Genomic DNA, 20,347 nt, shown 5'->3' on the forward strand with positions numbered 1-20,347 from the left:
GGAAAAGTCCTTGATACTTGGATATTGGAAATCTTGGTTTAGCAAAGGACTGGATGTAGCCCCATCGTTTGTGGGTGAACCAGGATAAATTGCTTGTGTTATTATGTTTATTTCTTTACGCACTTATTCGCTGCACTAAACGATTGCGAAAATGTTTTGAAAACTAATAATCTTTTGAAAACTCAAGTTTTTTTTTTAACAACACAATCCAAACCCCCTGTGCAAGATTTCGTAGTCAAATCTGATTCCTTGTTTCTCTGTTATTATGTTATGGTTATAGGTTGTTACTTGTTACCTTCAAGTACTTATCTTGGTCGAGGTCGGGGTATATTTATTTATTGTTGGGAGTTATGCATGACATGTTTTGAAATGCTTTGAAAACAAAACAAAAATAAAATACCTGCAGTTTTTATGATTACTCAAAGAAAAAAACATAATTATTTTTGGTACGGTTACTATTGTGACCTCCGAAAGTCTTGGCTTTACACCGGATATCCAACTTACTCTAATATTGGCACTGCCCTTGACAATTTATTCAACAGTGAAGTTCATAGCCGTTAATCGCCCTCCACCAACAACTCAAACTCTCCTCCCCAACGACCATTTGAGATCAAGGTGTCATCACCGACAATGGAGTTAAAGTTCCTTTCATTTTCGCAAAATAGTGTCATCATCCACACACAATTATTGCGTTGTGGTGGTTGGACTCAAAGCTGAGACATGAAAGCAGCAGAATCTTATGATAACATGGGGATGAGGAGAGAGAAAACTTAGTGGTGTGACGGGAGATGCCATTAGTTTTGGTGAGTGGGAGACTTTGAGGGTGAAGAACGATGAAGGATGTGATTGTATGTGAAAACTAAGAGGAGGAGCCATTTAATAGTGAATGTTGATAACAAAGAGTTCCTAACGATGGCTTTGCTTATGATGAGCAAATATAAGTTAAACATGAATGAGATATGCTCAGTACTCATTGTACCTTACATGTTGAAGCGTGAATACGGAGAAAGAGCGTGACTTTCCATTTACTCCAACCTTTTATGAAGTGGGTGAAAGGATAAACTTTATAAAAATACAATTTTCTACAAGGTGCTCCCCTAGGTGTATATGACTACTAGACTAAAAAATAATATGTAAGAACCACCAAGATGAGGCCATATAAGCAAATATTATACCTGATGGGTGCATAAATAGAGAGCGATATGTTGAGTCATATAATACATAGTGTGTAATTTAATGCATGTATGAGCCCTTGAGGTACAACAGATGCATCAGAAAGGGATATTTGATTCAATATAGTTATGTGTGTTTCATGTTTAGGTGCAGGTTTCATTAGTTTTATTTTACCAAAACATTTTTTTACTAAAGCATCACCAATCTGAACTAATTCGTGCTTAACTGAATTTCAATTTTTTCCAAACTCACTGACCATTGATATCCAAATAGTTTCTAACACAATTTGTTTTTTCATGGTCTAAGTGTATATTTGGATATATGTTAGATTGATCTAAAATAACTCTTTAGCTAACGAAACAACCAAATTTTATTTACTTTTTCTCTCTGACAACACATGAATTTGCTTTCACATTGAAAAAACACTGGATTCTAAACACACTCTAAGAGGGTGTTTGGAGACCCATCCTTTTTTTGTTTTTTGGTTGTTCAACGCTTACAAAACGAAAAGAACACCCTTAAATAAAAAACGTGAATGGAACATTTGGGTGGACTGAGTCAATATTCATTCTATTTTAATAGGATGTTAAAACAAACACACTCTAGGTTTGTAACAAATTCTTGCTCACCCATACTACGTATCACATCAACAATTGATTACCAAGGATAATTGATGACAACAGAAATGAAAACAGACATATAACATATAACACAAATTAGAAGGTACATTTTTCATATTTTTCACAAACCTCACACTCAAATAGGTAGCATTACATTCTCATTCTCATATATTAAGAACAAGGTGATAGCAAACTCTCAATGTACACCCATGGAGTCATGAAACCCTTGTATTGAAAAAGAGGAGTTTTAAAAGTATCATGTCTTGGATTATAAACAACGAACTTGTACTGGTAGTCTAGAAGCACTTCATCATCCTCAAAAATATGAATTACCCGAGTAAGTGGATAAGTTTTAGGATCTTCACCAGAAATCTTGAATAGTTTAGTCCAAGACTCTTGAATACCATATTCTTTCATAAGCCAAATTTCTGAAATTGACTGCTTATGAGCAATGATGCACAAACAATCTCTTAGTACTGTTAAGTTTTTACTAACTAGACCTCCATCTCCATAATCAGGCTGCGTAATTTCTTGATAAGACTCCTTCCCCAAATCAAAAGAAACAATAGCCCATGAACAATTTGCAGTTAGCACAAACCAATTAAGCGTTCCACTCAGAAATTTTGCCAATCTATCTAACAAAATAATATAAGGGAAATCTTCAATCCTTCTCCAGGAATTAGTACCCAAAGTATGGACATGGACCTGAATTTTAAGACCACCACCATCACATTTATACTGAAAAAATGAAACTGCCTTGTAACTATCACTTAAATGATCATGACCAAATGCATTCCATATCATTGTATTTCTACTACCTTGTGGTGGAATTTCCAAATATGGCAAAATCTTCAATTTCTGAATAGATGCATTCCATACAATAAAGGAACTACCAATGATGGAATAGAGAAATCCATCACAAGATCCAACAATCGAATGAAAATATTCTTGATTAGTTAGAGGATACCTGAGCTTTGTGGTGGTTGGGGTTTCTTCATTGAAAATAGACGGGAAAAAGTAATCCAAGAGAGGGATCTCGCATGAGGGATTCATGAAGTTTAAGATGAGGTGCCAGCGAGAGAAGTCCTTGTGTGAGTAGCGCATGTGCTTTTTGGCGAACTTGGGATTGGAAATTAGCAAATTCCAAGACTTCGAAACGCATCGGAGTTGTGAGAGGAGCTTCACTGGAAGCCTGCATAGAATCTCTTCCACGATTTCCAAGGGAAGGTCTACTTGTGGCACTTGATTGCCGAGAGGATTAGAAGAAGAAGAGAGTGAAGGTGGAGGCGTTAGGGTTTCTGATCGCTGCATCTTGGTTAAGGGAAAAACGTCATTCCTCCCACCGTTCTCACCACCTGGCTCCACCATTTGGGATTGCGACCGTAGCTAGATGAGGGATTGAAGATGACATATGGCCTTTTATACAAAATTTAATCCATTTTAAAATAGTTTTATATAGTTTAATAATTTAGATTTTAATAAATTATTTTTTAAATAAATGTATACATTATATATTCATCTAAACATAAATTTGTATATACTACATTTTATTTTGTAACTGCAGTTCATTATATTTGATTTTTAGTCAAATTATATTTAATTTTCAGTCAAATTATATTAAATTAACATTTTTTTTAATGAATGTGAGTACTATATTACAGTATTTAGATCTGAATTCAAAATATTACTATTTAAAATTATTTTCATATCAATTAAAAAAATTAATAGTACTATTAATTAAAATTATTTTCATAATTATTTCTCTTAATATATACATTATTTTTTATTATTTATATTATTTGGCACATTAATTATTAAAAAAGTAATTTTCTTGTACTGTCAGTTTTTTTCATTCCACATCAAAAGTTACAATATTTATTAGTTTACTTAGCTTAAAAATATTCATTTTAATGCGGAAAATAACAATTGGATATATGTGTCATATAATTTCTACATTAAATTCATTATTAAAAAATAATGCTCCATATATAAAAATAATAATAAATTTCTTTTTATGGTGACACTATCTATGTTAGAGTAATATCTAAAATTAACGTTGACAATGATTAGTTCTGAATACAGGAAACTTTCTAAGTTTTAATACCATTAAATAATTGATAAGAATGTTAATTTTTAATTAAAATTCTTCACATATTATTGTCATAAAAATATTACTTACAATATATATATATATATATTAATAATTTTAATACTATTAATTACTATTTTATTTAAACTAATTAATGGTTTTACCTATTTAACACAGATTATTAATATTATTAGAAAATTATTATGTGTAATTATACTAACAAATATAACCAACAAATACTTCCTATCCATTAATTTATTCAGTTTTTGAAAAAAAAAACAAACAAAAAAACCAACAAGGTGTTGTTCGTGTTGTAACGTACACCCCGACTTTCAGGGTTCACACTAGTAACTTGTTCTAAACTAAATGCGGAATATGCAAGTAATTTTTTTTCGTTTTATTTTCCTTTTCAAGATAAAAGTTTTCAACATATGCAATGTATAACTTAGCATCATGTTCACAACCCCAAGTGCTTGAAATATAAGCCCTAAGGAAACAGTCTACAAGTTTTCAGAAAACATCATTAGTTCTAAATATATTACAAGTAATAGTAAGAAATAGTCATCCCAAAATGGTCTCCTATATACCTCTATTTCAGACTTCTCCATGTGATTCCCAACTACGGAAAACAACACCAAAAAGTAATGTGTAGGGGACCTACCCTACCCCAAAATACAAACATAGTCGATCTAAACGTCAAACGCCTAATAACCGTAGGCTCTAACCACCCATACCCTAAGCCAATCTCATCGACCCTCATCCTCTTCACTCATGGAGTCCGGGTTCTCGTCAGAAGGCTCAGTAGTAGTCATTCCACTATAGATCCTCCCCGAACAACAAACCATTACGAACCAGTTGACGACCATCTGACAGTTTGTCGACCGCCCAAATACAAACAGAAAAAAAATGCATATGGAAAGCCTCACGCTCCCAGAAATGTATGCATGATGCAATATGGTTAGCCAAACAACGAATTTTCCTACCAGGATATGCGTGTCTAGCTAGAGTATACTGTCTCTACAATACCCCGAGGTATATGTGGATTCCTCTACCCAGCAACCTCAACAAGAAAGAAGTGCTAGTCGCACAACTTTTCTAGTCACCCTGGCTCACTCTCTCGATGGCCAACCAAACTCCTCAATGAGCAAAAAGAATGCTGCTCGCACTCAATGACCTTTCAAGTTACCTTGGCTCACCCTCTCGATGGCCAAACAATTGCTCAACGAGCAAAGTGAGGCTGCTCGTACTAAGTGACTTCTTGTCACAACAGCTCATCTTCTTGATGACGGATCCAATACTTAACAAGCCAGGAGTGTCATCCGCACTCAGTGACTCCTCGTCACAATGGTTCATCTTCTTGATGGCTGAACCAAATGTTCAACGAGCAAGGAGTGTCATCCGCACTCAGTGACTACTTCAGTCACAACACTAGGATCGCTGATACTTCCCGTTTTCCAAACTCATTTCCAAATCCTAAGTCTTCTTCAAAAGATTGTCCTCATAGTTTAAAAGTGTTCCATCTTTGATTTGTGTATTATGAATTACATTTACAAAATCAAGTCCTTGTTCCTTTCGTTTCAAAACTCTATAAGTCAAAATATCCCAATAAACCCAAGTAATTCTCAGGGAAGGTCTTGATCCCTAAAGCAACAAAGGCTCAAACCTCGGTCCGGCCGGCCAAACTTTCCTCTCAAAAACCTGTCATAAACATGACCTAAACTAGTGTTTCCCACACTTCAAAAGTTGCATAAACACACATAAGTTTAGTCCGCGCAGTCCAACAAATCAACATAAATGCAAATACATCAAGCTCTATTGAGCGATGAAACAATAATTTAGTGCTGTAAAACATAACCTCATCCTAAGGCTAGAAAGTAGTAAGACAATTTATATTTGCTGAAAAACATAACCTTGTCCTAAATCTAGAAAGCAGTAGGAAGAAACAACAGTAAACGGTCGAAGACTCACAATTAATAATGGCATAATCCTCAGAAAACAATGATGGCATAAGCCTCAAAATCAACAATGGCATAAGCCTCAAACAAACACAATAATCAATATAAGTCGAATCCTCGACACCTAAGCATTATCTAATATGTAAGTTGCCCTCACCTCTAGGGTGTCCTCCTCCGTCCTGCAGATTCACAGCAAGCTCCGAATTAACTCTCCTCGGCTCAGCTCGATCCAAACATTAAGCAAAATAGCATTTCTTAGTCACAAAAAAAATGATACAATCTAATAACACTAATCGAAACCGAAAACAGCTTTCGAAGCTTCAGAGTTCAACATTTAGGCACGAATGGAAGAGTTGAAGGTATGAAAAACGGTAGAAAGGGGGGGGTTTGAATAACGTTTTCAAGATAAAGCTTCCACCTTAAAGATTTTGACAAATCTTTCGAGAACTTAAGTGCTAAAGATAAGAGATAGAAAAGCACACAAGGATTTTATCCTGGTTCACTTGATAAATCACTCAAGCTACTCCAGTCCACCCGTTAAGGTGATTTCTTCCTTCTTAGAATGAAGGCAATCCACTAATCAGGTAAGAGTTACAACTGCACTTGAAACCTACAAGTGACTAACAATTACACTGACTTAGCTCACACTAAGATTCACTCTCTTAGTCTTCTCTAGGATCCGATCAACCTTGATCTCCTAAAGGAACTAAACAAACTGTTTATCAAAGAATTGTTTACAAGAGATTTGCTTCTAAAAAGCTAATAGTAAACTCAATGAATTTCAGATGAAAGAAAGCTTAGAAGAATTTGAAATTGTCTTGCGCGTATATGAATGCTTCTTGACACTTCTTTCAGTCTTCAGCCTCTTTATATACTCCAAGGATTAGGGTTGAGCGTTGCATGGGAAATGCTACCGTTGGAGGGCAGTTCTGGAAAATCCAGCTTCTGCTATGTCTGAGACTGTTAGGTAGGTCGTCAGGAAGGTACAGTTGCTTTTGTACTTGGATAGCGACTTGACCTTTAAACCTAGGAGACTTCTGATCAGGGGAATGCTTCATATTGGAACTTGTGAAGCCGGTTGATCAGAGTCAGAGGGAAAGCCCAGATCCTCTGACCATTGTTTCTTCTGATTCTGAACTCAGAGGGAAGTACATGGTCTTCAGAGTATCTTGCTTCTGGACATCAGAATTTCACTAATCAGCTTCTGGATCTTCAGAGTCTTCTACACCATCAGAATATCTGAGCCTTCAGTGTTTCTTGGTTATCAGACTTTCTGGATCTTCAGAACTTCTAGTGACTGAGTCCACATCAGAGTTTGTATAACTTCAGAACTTCTGAAGCTTTTCCACTGTTCATACTGAACATGGTGAATGCGAAAGCGTTGCTTGGGTCGCTCTTTATACACAGTGCTTCTGATTTGTGTGAGATTGAGTTGAGGTCAGAGCCTGTAAATAGCACACTCAGAAAAACACGTTAGAGTACCACAATTGTTCATATCAAAAGGTTAACTTGTAATCATCAAAACATAGAGTTGTACTACTAGATCAAAACTTGATCTTACAATCTCCCCCTTTTTGATGATGACAAAACTACGATTTTTGATGAACAATTCTTAAACATTAAACTAAATTCACTCAGAGTTTAGAGATATAGAATGAGACTTATCCTGATGTAAATAGTTTATCTTGCTCATTCTGAATTCAAGTCACTGCTTGATTCTGAGCTTAGCTCCCCCTGAATCTAATACTTGATGAAAACGTTAGTAAAGTCTAGATTCTGAGCTAAATGATATAAGAGTTCAGAGTGAAAAACTTATGACATAGATGAAAATAGAGTAATCAGAGCGCATAAGTAATCAGAGTCACGGACAAGGTATCAGAGTCTTGGGTATCAGAGTCAAATTAGAATCACTTCAGAAGAAGTGAAATGTATTCCTTGTATTTGCCCAGTGACACATCTATGGTCATAAAGGTGGAACTCTTAAATTCTCCAAAAGAAAAATAAATCACACTAACACATCTTACACATCAAAACGAACAAAGTAAAGATTAATAAGAAAGAGCTAGAGGTTAACGAAATAAAACATAGATAAAGAAAAAGAAATCAAAACGAAGAGATCCTAAAGCTAGGGTTTATCAGATCGACGCAGAAGTTCCATCATCATTTGCTTCATTTCAATCAGCAGAGACTCATGAGTGTCAAGACGTTGTTCCACAATGTCGAGTCTGGACGAGTTTGGCTGAGCAGAACTAGAAGGAACATTCTGAGCAGCGTGAGGATCTGGAGTGGAAGCAGAAGCAGCAGGAGTAAAAACTACGGGTGCAAGTGCTTGGCATCTAAGAGCTTCAGCCTCAGCTTCAAGTCGTTTTGTCTCTAATCTGGCTTGTTCAGCTTGAGCTGCTGCTTGATGTGCCGCTTCTTCGGCTTGTTCTTTCTTTCTTTTGGCTTCTTCAATAGCTTCAAGTAGCTTATGTCTCTGTTCTTGTTCATGAAGAGCCACCCTTCTAGCAAGCCTTTGCTTTGCAGCCTCGATCCTCTGACTTCCTTCTGCATGCAGGAGCTGCATCATAACTGGAACTTGAGCCACGAGCCAAGTGCCCAGATTGTTCCACTCTTCAGCCACATGTTTAGCATTCTCGCTTAGGTCAGTCTGACCTTGCACATTGCGTAGCATCAAAGAGGCTTCATGATAGAAAATATTGATGCACTCAGAGAGAGATGTGGGTCGGAGGTGAGTGTAAGGAATTATAGAGAGGTTGGTTTCAGGAGAGGCTGGGTGATTGCTGCTGTGAGCTTCAGAGGCACCTTGTGGAGAGCCAATGTTAAACATTTGAGCATTTGGTTCAGAGGTTCCAAGGTGAGGCTCTGAAGTTTCAACCAGAGGATGGGGTGATCTAACTGAGGATTGGTTAGACACAGATTGTTCTGGTTCAGGTTCTGGTTGAATAGGCTCTTGTTGGTCAGGGGCAGGGTGAGCTTGTTGAGCCAAAGGGTCTGCCTCATGTAAAGGATTGGCCAAGATAGGTTCATCTGGGTCAACTAGACGTTCGGGTCTAGGGCCAGGATATCTCCTAGGGCTTGGACAAGTGAGATAATATTCTTCTAAGGTAGACACCTTTTCTTTTCTAACTTCCATGAATTTTTGAAGGGATTCAGAGTTGTTGGAAGGAGAAGAATCAGCAACATTTGTTGGGAAGGATACGGGTGTAAGGGCTGTGGAAGAGTCTGTATCCGTGGTTCTGGGAGCCAGACGTTCTGATGCTCTTGGGACAGAGTGATCAGAGGTTCTGGGTCCAGGTTCTGTTGGGTTAGGCTCTGGTTGCTCATGAATGATGGGTTCAGAAGTTAATGGGTTGTACGGGATGGTAATGGGAGAGGTTGGTTCATCTGGCCTAGAGGGTTGGTTCTGGAGCAAATTCCAGAGAGGTGCTTTAGTAGGAGAAGGTTGAAAAAATGAAGACCTTGGGGAATGTGGTGGAGAGGTGGTTTGTGCAGCTGGTTGGGACTCAGGAATAGGAGTGAGGGGATTTGAAGAGTGTTTGAGCATGGCTGATATGGGGAGTGCATCAAATAAATTCAAATCATCATCAGAAGCAACTGCAGACTTACTTGAATGTGCTGATGATCTTGTCACTCTGGCAGGAGTTTCAATCCTTCTGATCACTTCAGCAGCTGGTTCCACCCGAGTAGGCTTCACCACAATTCTGACCTGCTTCTTCTTCTTCTTAGGAGAAGGAGGACCATCCTCATTACCATCATCACCATCATCGGGTTTGCTGGTTTCATCATGTTTTCTCTTGGATTGACCAGTCTTCTTCTTTTTGGTCAGAGGGACATCTGATTCCTCAGAAGATTCTTCTAGGATCATCTTCCTCTGAACTTTCTTCTTGATAGGAGAAGGAAACTCTGGAGCTGGCGGCAGTCTGCTGAAGAATTCATCGAGATCAATTTCAAATCCTTGAGCCCTTAGGTCTTCAACATAGCACCTAATGGCTTCAGGATTGTCTGCCTGTGTCCACAGAGGGTAGTCATTCAGAGGCACCCTTCTACTTCTGATTTCAGAAGATGTGTCTTCATGGGCAGGAGCAATCTTCTTCTTGACTAGGCCCATTTTCTTTAGAGAATTTGCAGTGAAGACATCACTGACAATGGTGGTCAGATCCTCTGTGCATCCAGCATTTACCAGATCTTGAATGAGGCCACTCTCAATGAAGAGATCAGACAACAGTCTCCCAAAGGGAATATACTTGATTGCTGACTTGATGGAGGCAGTGGTACGAGACTTCCGGATACACTCCTTCAAGTAGGAGAACAGGAAGTAGGGAAGGCAAATCTTCTTCTTGTCTTGGATGAAGAACAACATCGCCTTCTGGTTGAAGTTGATGTAATCTGGGGAACTGCCCTTTGGTCTCTGGTTTATGCAGTGGAGCAAAATCTTGTGCCAGATCCTGAGCTTGGGATGAATGTAACACCCCGATTTCGGTGGCGTCACTTTAGTAACCAAAGAAATAACTTAAGCGGAAAAACGTGAATTTTTTTTTTCGATCATGTAAGTAAAGACAGAAAGAGATGAAACTCTAAAACAAAGATAACAGAACTAATATACAATATGATTACAGCCCCCACTGTAAGTTGTAAACCACGTCACGAGTAAACCTCTAGTGACGGAAAGTAAAAGAGAGTAACGCCCGTAGGCAAAAGTACAAACCAAGGTAAAAATACTGTGTCCGCAACACTAAACCTCAAAATCTGAGAACAAGTTGGCCCAGCGGCCTAAGAAAAGACCCCCTAAATCCAACCAGCTCTCTGTGATCTCCATAGGAAACCACACAAAAAGCTACCGGTAGGAAACTACCCTGTCCCCAAAACTGAAGCATGACGGTCAGAGCATCGACACTACTCCTACACTAATCCCATCTCGAGTAAGTCGCTCGGTGGCCAGCGGGGTCGACCACCCCTGAACCGTAGTCCTCCTGATCAAGCTTCTTCAACCTAGTTTCCCCTGAAGGGTGAACCATCGTGAACCGGTCCGCCATACTCAACTGACAATGGCGTAGTCCGCCCAAACACACACAGAAGACGCGAGGGTCAACTCCAAAGAATTATATAAATAATAAAACCAGATATATAGGGTAATAATTATTTAGCCTCTCAGGCTTATACGTTTAGGGATAACATCCTAGGGTTGCATATATCACAATGAATATAAAGATAATAATAAGAATTAGCATGCCTCAAGTAGGATAAACAGGTACCAATCACACTCAGCAACTAAGTCAGCATGTATGTTGCATGAAATGCAATGCTGGGTAACAAAATGCATTCCGGAAGAAGGATGGACACCATCGAGTCAGCCCTAACACCGGCCAAAGTGGGACCATTCCGCTCGGGCGCCTCTTACACCACACAAAAGTAGTCAGATCAGCAGTGAACCCGTAGGTCTGCCATTCCGTCTGCTACTAAGGACCACCGTAGTGTCCTAAATATGGAAATCCGGGTCTTATGACCATTTTGGAATCCACCGAGGTCCGGTAATCCGCCGTGTATTAACCTCAAAATGAGTGCATGAATGCAAGTGATTAGCCAAACAACGTCTCCGACCTCACTCGACACGTCGTCACGTGTTCTAGCTAACTTATTGTCTCTAAAAAGCCTACCCTAAGGCAAATGTCGATTCTGCGACAAAATGAATTAATCAAAAAGAAGAAGAATGTACTTTGGAACTCATGGTTCCCGGCTAAACTTTAGATAGCCAATCAATAAACTGCTCATCGAGCGAAAAGGTACCGAAGTACTTGGAAACTTATAGTCTTCGGCTAAACTTTAGATAGCCAAACATTAAACTGCTCATCGAGCGAAAGAGTATAAGCATACTCGGAAACTTGTAAGTTTCCTCAAGACTTGGACTCGACGACACTTCTCATTTTTCAAAACTAATATTCGAGCCCTAAACTTTCGTCTGAGTCTTTTATCATTATATTAAGGGTTTTGAGGTTGTTTAATACATTATGGAGGTTCATTATGAAATTGTTTAAGTTTCGTCTCTAATCCTATTAGTTTCAAAGATCCCATAATTCCAATGATTCCCTGGAGAAGGTCTCAAAACAAAAGGTCCATCACTACCCAAGTAATGGCCCGAGAAGTTCCCAGGTAAGCTGGCCGGGCACAATGCCTCATTAAAAGCCCTTCTTGCCTTAGACGGAACAACCCAAGTTCTTACGTGAATTCAAATGGGGTTTTTCCAATATCATTTTCAAACTCATTTTCCTTTGAGAAGGTCTTGATCCAAAAAAAAACAATAACAGGGTACGAACCTCGGTCCGTCCCATCAAACTTTCCCAAAATCTCAAAATAAAATCGGCATGACATGCCCGTTATCCTCACTCTAAAGCATAACAGATATAAGTGGAGTAACATAAATAAATCAGCTCAATCAATAAACATAAACAGCATATTCCAACACATCCTAGATTAACCATTTAGCACATAACATGTGAATCATTTAGCACACAATATCATGGCATCAAGTACTCAACAAGATCGGCCGAAGCCTCAGAAATCATTTCAGGCAATTAGCAATTAAGTGCATAACACATAAATCAAGTCGAATTCGTCGACACCTAAAGCATTATCTAGTAATTCAGAGAGTAGCCCTCACCTATAACTCCTCCAGCGTTTTCCTCACAACCTCCTTCACGTTCCTCGCCTTGATCTCCAGGAAACTCCTCAAAAGAACCTTAAGCCAAAATCACAGAAATCAACACATTGAGTCAGAAACTCAGCAAGCAATAAGTCCTAGGGTTACACGGTACATTACAAACTCTGTGGTACGACAATCTAACGCGTTAAGACAAGTTTTCGAAAAAGTCGGATTTCCTCCCCCCTTGGTATAGCTCTCGGCCACTTTCCTTAATTGGGAGGGTCAATTTTTCTTCGATCAAAATTGGTTCCTAGGTTAACATAAGCCGTAACTAAGACGGTTCTAAGCTCGGAAAAATTTTCGGATCGAAAACTGATATAGGGGTAGTTTGGTCATTATTTTTAGCTCAAAATTTCAAAATTGGATTTTTGAAAAACAGATTGGATGGAGACGTCCACAACGACGTTTATGACGACAAATCCTACTAGCACTAAGCCAAGTCGATAGATTAGAGCTTAAAGGTTGCGACTTTACCGAAAAATGGGTATTTAAGGTAGAAATTGATCCCGGCGGCATTTCGTCGACATTTGACAAAATCTAATCCGCAGAACACGCTCAGGAGCATGCAGGGAAGAAGTTTAGACACTGAAATCAAGCTATTTGGACAATTTTACAAAAAGCTCCAAACTTTGAGCTCAGAAAAACATAGAAAAAGTCGACAGATCTGACGATCAGAAGTGAGATATAGTTTACCTACCTCAAGGTCTTCGATTAGCAACGATCGGTGAAGAAAACGGGCAAAGATTCGCGAAAATCCGGATCCTCTCTTTCTCTCTAGCTGCTCACGGTTTTTGGGGGAGGGAATGGGTGATTTTTTGGCAAAAATCTAATTTTTGAGCTATTTATAGATTTTGGAAAATGCGGAAAAATGATTTTTTTGCGATTCCGATTTTTCCTGCGCGTTCCTCTGCGCATTCTAAGATAGGTTCTGGCGACAGAATTCCAGAACTCAAAACAGGATTCTTGGAGTTAAACCAAAAGATCCAAAATCGGCATAAGTCGGTGTAAGTCGGTTTATACCGAAAAACTACTTTTTGCAGTGATCGTCGGATGAGAAAACTTCCTTCTGAAGAAAGATTGGGAATGACGAGAGAAATAGGAGAACGCGGGTGGAATCTTCATTTGCAGCTCCGAATAGAAAAAGTCTTCATCGTCTGTCGATCTTAGGTTTCTCGAACTATCAGGGATTCCGTTTCGGCAAACTTCCGAGAATTGAAATTTGACGTTCGTACTTTCCAGGATTTCGCATCGAAATAATTGTTTAAGGACGGAAAAGAGAAGTTCTAACATTTCTCTGAGGATTTTTGGAATTAGTTTCCATCCTGTCCTAAAGCGTAAATTAACTATTCACTAATACCTTTGACCTAGGATTAAGCGTATGTTAGTCGTGCTATAACTCTTATCGGTTTTTCGATAAATTCTTGGACTTTTCCTGAACCTTTTTCCTTCACAAATTTATCTTAATCAAATAAACTCTTTTATTTTATTCACTTATCCAAAGCGTTAAAACTTGGGCCTTACAATGAAGGTCCATCACTTTGTAATTAGTCTTGCCCGGTTTGTAATTGGTGTACAGGGCCTTGTTGGTCTCATCCTTCGTCTTGGGTTTCAGCTTTGATTCAGTGAATTGGAAACGATACCCAAAAGCAGTTTCTGCACCCAGCAGGTTCACGAAAGACTTCTCTGTAATGATGATCTTTCTTCCAAGAATGTGAGATACCACCTGAGTATCATCGCAGTCGGCGTGCTTCCAGAATTCCTTGATCAGTTTATCATACACCGGTCCTCGAAGCCTATTGAAGTAATTTCCCCAACCTTGAACTTGGACTTCAGGACGAAGATCATACCCATTTGTAGCAAGGTTGTCGAGGTCGAATCTCCATTCTGCCAGTACTTGAAGTTCCTCAGGAGCATATACGCAGTGAACGGCACAGCCCCGTTCTGCAATCGGAATAATCTGCTCTTGAGCTTGACCTTGATCTTGAGTCGGATTCTCAGGACCCCTTTGACCTGTTGCTAGACCAACTACCATATGAGGGAACTGGGTTGCATCTGCAGTAGCTCTTCTGGTTTGACTCACCATTTTTGGAGCGGTTGAAGGTTTAGGTAGAAGATGAAGGTTGAAAGATGAAGAGAGATCGAGAGAGAAATCGAGGATAAGCGGTTTTGAAATAGCAAGAGAGAGAAAGAGTAAAAACCGAAAGTGAAGGTGATCGTGTGTGTATAGTGGGTTTTGACAAATAACCGTTGTTGATTCAAAAAGCGATTTAAAATCAACGGTTGAAAATTAAAGATAGATAGTAACAGTAAATACACATATCACACACATGAGAGAAGCACATCTACACGCAACATGACAGACTGTCACACGGGCACAAGAAACTATGCATCAGAAATACTGACACACGTGTTGCTGTCTCAGCTTCAGAGTCAGTACCAATGGGTACACACACTCTGATTGAGTTACCTTCTGGACTAGACATCTTCTGATCAAGAAGTATCATAGTCAGAGGTTCTGATCCATCTTCACTCTGGACAAAAGTCCATGTTCAGATTTTTCAGAATAAAATTAAATCTATCCTCTGCTAAGGGCTTTGTAAAGATATCTGCCCATTGATGGTCAGTATCAACAAACTTCAGAAGAAGTACGCCCTTCTGTACATAATCTCTAATAAAGTGATACTTTACCTCAATGTGCTTTGCCCTTGAATGCAAGATAGGATTCTTACTCAATGAGATTGCAGCAGTGTTATCACAATAGATTGGGATATTGCTCTCAAGGATCTGATAATCCTCCAGCTGATGTTTCATCCAGAGCATCTGAGTGCTGCATATTGCTGCTGAGATATATTCTGCCTCTGCAGTTGATAGTGCAATGGTTGATTGCCTCTTGCTTGCCCATGAGACTAGATTGCTTCCCAGAAATTGACAATTTCCAGAAGTACTTTTTCTCTCTGTTCTATCTCCAGCATAATCAGCATCACAATAACCTGAAAGCTTATACTCTGATGTTTTCTTATACATCAAGCCAAGGTTAGTGGTGCCTTTCAGATACCTTAGGATCCTCTTAACAGCAGTTAAGTGGGTTTCCCTTGGATCTGATTGGAAACGAGGACATAAATGAACACTAAATAGTATGTCTGGCCTAGATGCAGTTAAGTATAGAAGTGAACCTATCATGTCACGATAGAGCTTCTGACATACTTTACCACTTTTATCTTCTTTCTCCAGAATGCATGTAGGATGCATTGGAGTCTTGGCCACTGTAGATTCCAGCATATTGAACTTCTTCAGAAGTTCTTTAGTGTACTTGCTCTGATGGATATATGTTCCTTCTGGTGTTTGATCAACTTGTATTCCCAGAAAGTACTTTAATTCTCCCATCATACTCATCTCAAATTCAGCCTGCATCATCTCAGAAAATTCTTTGCATAGAGATTGATTAGCAGAACCAAATATAATATCATCAACATAAATTTGCACAATTAAGATATCATCTTTATAAGTCTTGCAAAAGAGAGTTGTATCTACTTTACCCCTTACAAACTCATTCTCCAGAAGGAATGAGCTGAGTCTCTCATACCATGCTCTGGGAGCTTGCTTCAGACCATAGAGTGACTTCTTCAATTTGAACACATGGTCTGGCTTCTTCTCATCTTCAAAACCTGGGGGTTGATGAACATAGACTTCCTCTGAAATATAACCATTTAGGAAGGCACTCTTCACGTCCATCTGATGTAGAACTATGTTGTGATTCACTGAAAAAGAGATCAACAGTCTGATTGCCTCCAGTCTTGCTACTGGAGCAAATGTTTCAGTGTAGTCTATTCCTTCCTGCTGGCTGTAGCCTTGAGCAACTAGCCTTGCCTTGTTTGTGACTACATCTCCTTTCTCATTCAGCTTGTTTCTGAATACCCATTTTGTTCCAATTACATGGACACTCTCAGGCTTCTTCACTAAGCTCCAAACATCGTTCTTGGAGAATTGATTCAATTCTTCTTCCATAGCCAGAATCCAATCCTTGTCCTGAAGAGCTTCATCTATGGACTTGGGTTCAATTAAGGACACCAATCCTTTCAGACTGAGCAAGGTCTCTTCAGAGGGTCTGAGGGCTGATCTGGTTCTGACTGGTTCGTCTTTGTTGCCCAGAATCAATTCCTTAGGGTGAGCTGCAGTGATTCTGCTCTTCTTCAGAGTTTGTGAGTTAGAGGGACCAGCTTCTTCCTCTGGTTCATCTTCCTCTGGCTCAGCTTCCTCTGGAGCTTTGCCTTTGTCAGAAACATTAATGCTTAAATCTGCAAACTTCTCAACTAGCTTTGACTGGTCAGAGTCAAGCTTATCGTCAAATCTAACATGAATAGATTCTTCAATAGTCTTAGCATCAGTATTATAAAATCTAAAACCTTTAGATCTCTCAGAATAACCAAGTAATAGACACTTAGAAGACTTAGCATCAAATTTATGCAATCTATCCTTAGTATTGAGAACATAACAAACACAGCCAAAAGGATGAAAATAAGAAATGTTGGGTTTTATGTTCTTCCACAATTCATAAGGAGTCTTATTCAGAATTGGTCTCACAGAGATTCTGTTCTGAATGTAACATGCTGTATTTACTGCCTCTGCCCAAAAGTGCTTAGCCATGCCAGTTTCTTGGAGCATGGTTCTAGCCATCTCCTGAAGAGTTCTGTTCTTCCTCTCAACAACACCATTTTGTTGAGGAGTTCTGGGACAAGAGAAATCATGTGCAATTCCATAGGAATCAAACAGACTCTCAAACTTGTCATTCTCAAACTCTCCACCATGGTCACTTCTGACACGCACAATCCTACAAGCCTTCTCGTTTTGCACTTGAGCAATGAAGGTAGAGAACACAGCATGAGACTCATCCTTGCGGGTTAGAAACTTTACCCATGTCCAGCGGCTATAGTCATCAACGATAACCATCCCATATCTCTTGCCACCTATAGACTCAGTTTTCACTGGTCCAAAAAGGTCGATATGCAGAAGTTCCAACGGCCTTGAGGTTGAGACAACATTCTTTGCCTTGAAATGGACTTTTGTGAATTTGCCTTTCTGACATGCTTCACAAAGAGCGTCTGAAGCGAACTTCAGATTGGGTAAGCCCCTGACAAGGTTTAGCTTGCTCAGCTGAGAAATCTTTCTCATACTGGCATGCCCTAACCGTCTATGCCATACCCACTGCTCTTCATTAACAGACAGAAGGCACTTCACATTCTGAGCCTCCAACTCAGATAATCTGATCTTATAAATGTTGTTCTTCCTCTTGCTGTTAAACAGAACAGAGCCATCGATTTGACTTACAGCCCGGCAGGACTTTTGATTGAATATAACATCATAACCCTTGTCAGCTAATTGACTTATAGACAATAAGTTATGTGTTAAGCCGTCTACCAATAACACATTATCAATGCATGGACTACTATCTACACAAATAGTACCAGTACCAACAATTTTACCCTTTTCATTTCCTCCAAAGCCAACTTTGCCTCCAGGCTTAAGTTTCAGCTCTCGGAACATACGCCTTTCTCCCGTCATGTGACGCGAGCATCCACTGTCCAGATACCATGATTGGTGTTTCAGTGGAGCTATCAAGGATATCTGCAACATAGATAATCTTGTCCTTAGGTACCCACTTTCTGGGTCCTCTCTTGTTAGTTACCCCAGAGGTTCTGATCACCTTGGGTGTCTCAACATGATATTTTAAAGGAATATTTGCATGATATTTAGTCATAGAGAAGGATCCCTTTTTAAGAGGGTTTTTAGCAACTTTAGCAGGTAAAGGATCAGGCAATATGGTACCAGAGGGAACAAAGCATTCATACAAGGATTTAGCTTTAGACACAGAGGGCTCATTTCTAATTGGTTTAGAATAGCCAATGCCATGCATTCCATTTCTGCTTACGCCATAGATCATTGAAGCCATTAAGCTTCTATCCACGCTTTTAGCTAGGAATCTTTGAAAAGACTTTTCATACTTAGACTCATTTCCACAATCAGAGGCATCACAGGCAACAATTTCTTCTAACTTAGCAATCTGGTTCTTAAGCACAGAGTTAGAATTGATCAAAGCATGATTATCATTTTTCAAATCAGAAATAATTTTCTCATGTTCAGAAGGAGTCTTGGAAACAGCAGATAAGTCCTTTTTCAGCTTCTTATGCTTAGACAATAAGGAGTTATATTTATCCATGATATCAGACAATGCATGTTTCAGTTCAGAGGTAGAGAAAGAAGCGAATACCTCATTTTCATCGTCTGAGTTAGGATCTCCTTCTGATTCTGAGTCAGAGTCAACAGCTCCCTTTGACTCTGCTTCCTTGTCTTTGACAATAGTCATGAGTCCTTGGACTTCACCATCAGAGTCAACATCCTCTGACTCTGATTCATCAAATGTCACCATCAGACTCTTCTTTGTCTTGAAGTGCTTCTTTGGCTTCTTGTCCTTCTTCAACTTTGGACAGTCACTTTTGTAGTGCCCTGATTCTTTGCACTCAAAGCATGTGACTTCCTTAAGTGAGGACTTCTTCTGACCTGAGGATTCATACTTTCCTTTTGCCTTTCCAGAGCCTTTGTATTTGCTCTGCCTGTGCTTCCAGATGCGATTGAGTCTCTTGGAGATCAGAGTCAGTTCATCTTCATCAGAATCTTCTGATGCTTCTTCAGATTCCTCTTCTTCAGCTTGAAGAGCTTTTGACTTCTCAGCCTTAGCCTTTTCAGATTTAGATTTCAAGGCTATGGACTTTTTCCTCAGATCTTGCATCTCTGAGCGCTTCAGCTCATGGCATTTCAAAATGCTGATGAGTTCTTCTAAACTCATATTTTCAACATCTCTCGTGAGCTCTATTGAAGTCACTAAAGGCATCCAACTTTCAGGAAGACACCTGATGACCCTTATGACATGATCTTTTGTTGTGTAGCTCTTGTTGAGAGGTCGTATGCCAGCTACAAGCAACTGAAATCTGGAGAACATTTCTTCAATGGACTCATTTGGCTCCATGATGAAGGATTCATACTTTTGGATCAAAGACAATGCCTTTGATTCTTTGACTTTCTTGTTTCCTTCATGAGACATCTTCAGAGATTCGAAAATGCCTTTCGCAAACTCACGATCTGTAATCTTCTGGTACTCTTCATAGGAAATAGCACTTAGAAGAATTGCTCTTGCTTTGTGATGTTGTGAGTACAGCTTCTTTTGATCTGCAGTCATCTCTGACCTTGGGATCTTCTTGCCATCTGCATCAACTGGACGCTCGTAGCCATCCACAATAATATCCCAGAGATCTGCATCGAAACCCAGAAAGAAACTTTCCAGTCTATCTTTCCAATATTCGAACCTTTGACCGTCGAACATAGGAGGCTTTGCATTGTAACCATCTCTTTGAGTTTCACTGGTGGTGGCAGCCATTGTTTTTCACACCGGCCCGGATCACTGAACACTGTTAGGTGTGGTAATCAGAACTTGCGCTCTGATACCAATTGAAGGTATGAAAAACGGTAGAAAGGGGGGGGTTTGAATAACGTTTTCAAGATAAAGCTTCCACCTTAAAGATTTTGACAAATCTTTCGAGAACTTAAGTGCTAAAGATAAGAGATAGAAAAGCACACAAGGATTTTATCCTGGTTCACTTGATAAATCACTCAAGCTACTCCAGTCCACCCGTTAAGGTGATTTCTTCCTTCTTAGAATGAAGACAATCCACTAATCAGGTAAGAGTTACAACTGCACTTGAAACCTACAAGTGACTAACAATTACACTGACTTAGCTCACACTAAGATTCACTCTCT

The 20,347-nt window shown here is 39.3% G+C and overlaps 1 protein-coding gene across 1 annotated transcript; it reads right to left on the reverse strand.

The window, feature by feature from the left end:
• Positions 1–1,964: 1,964 nt before the first annotated feature.
• On the reverse strand, positions 1,965–4,337 carry LOC130736362 (F-box/kelch-repeat protein At3g23880-like). The gene is made up of 2 exons (XM_057588198.1): positions 4,328–4,337; positions 1,965–3,022 (listed from the first exon to the last, which is right to left on the reverse strand). Exons 1-2 carry the CDS (start codon positions 4,335–4,337, stop codon positions 1,965–1,967), a joined length of 1,068 nt encoding a protein of 355 aa, XP_057444181.1.
• Positions 4,338–20,347: the final 16,010 nt, after the last annotated feature.

This window comes from Lotus japonicus, chromosome 2, assembly GCF_012489685.1.
Source record: "Lotus japonicus ecotype B-129 chromosome 2, LjGifu_v1.2".
Classification (NCBI taxonomy): domain Eukaryota; kingdom Viridiplantae; phylum Streptophyta; class Magnoliopsida; order Fabales; family Fabaceae; genus Lotus; species Lotus japonicus.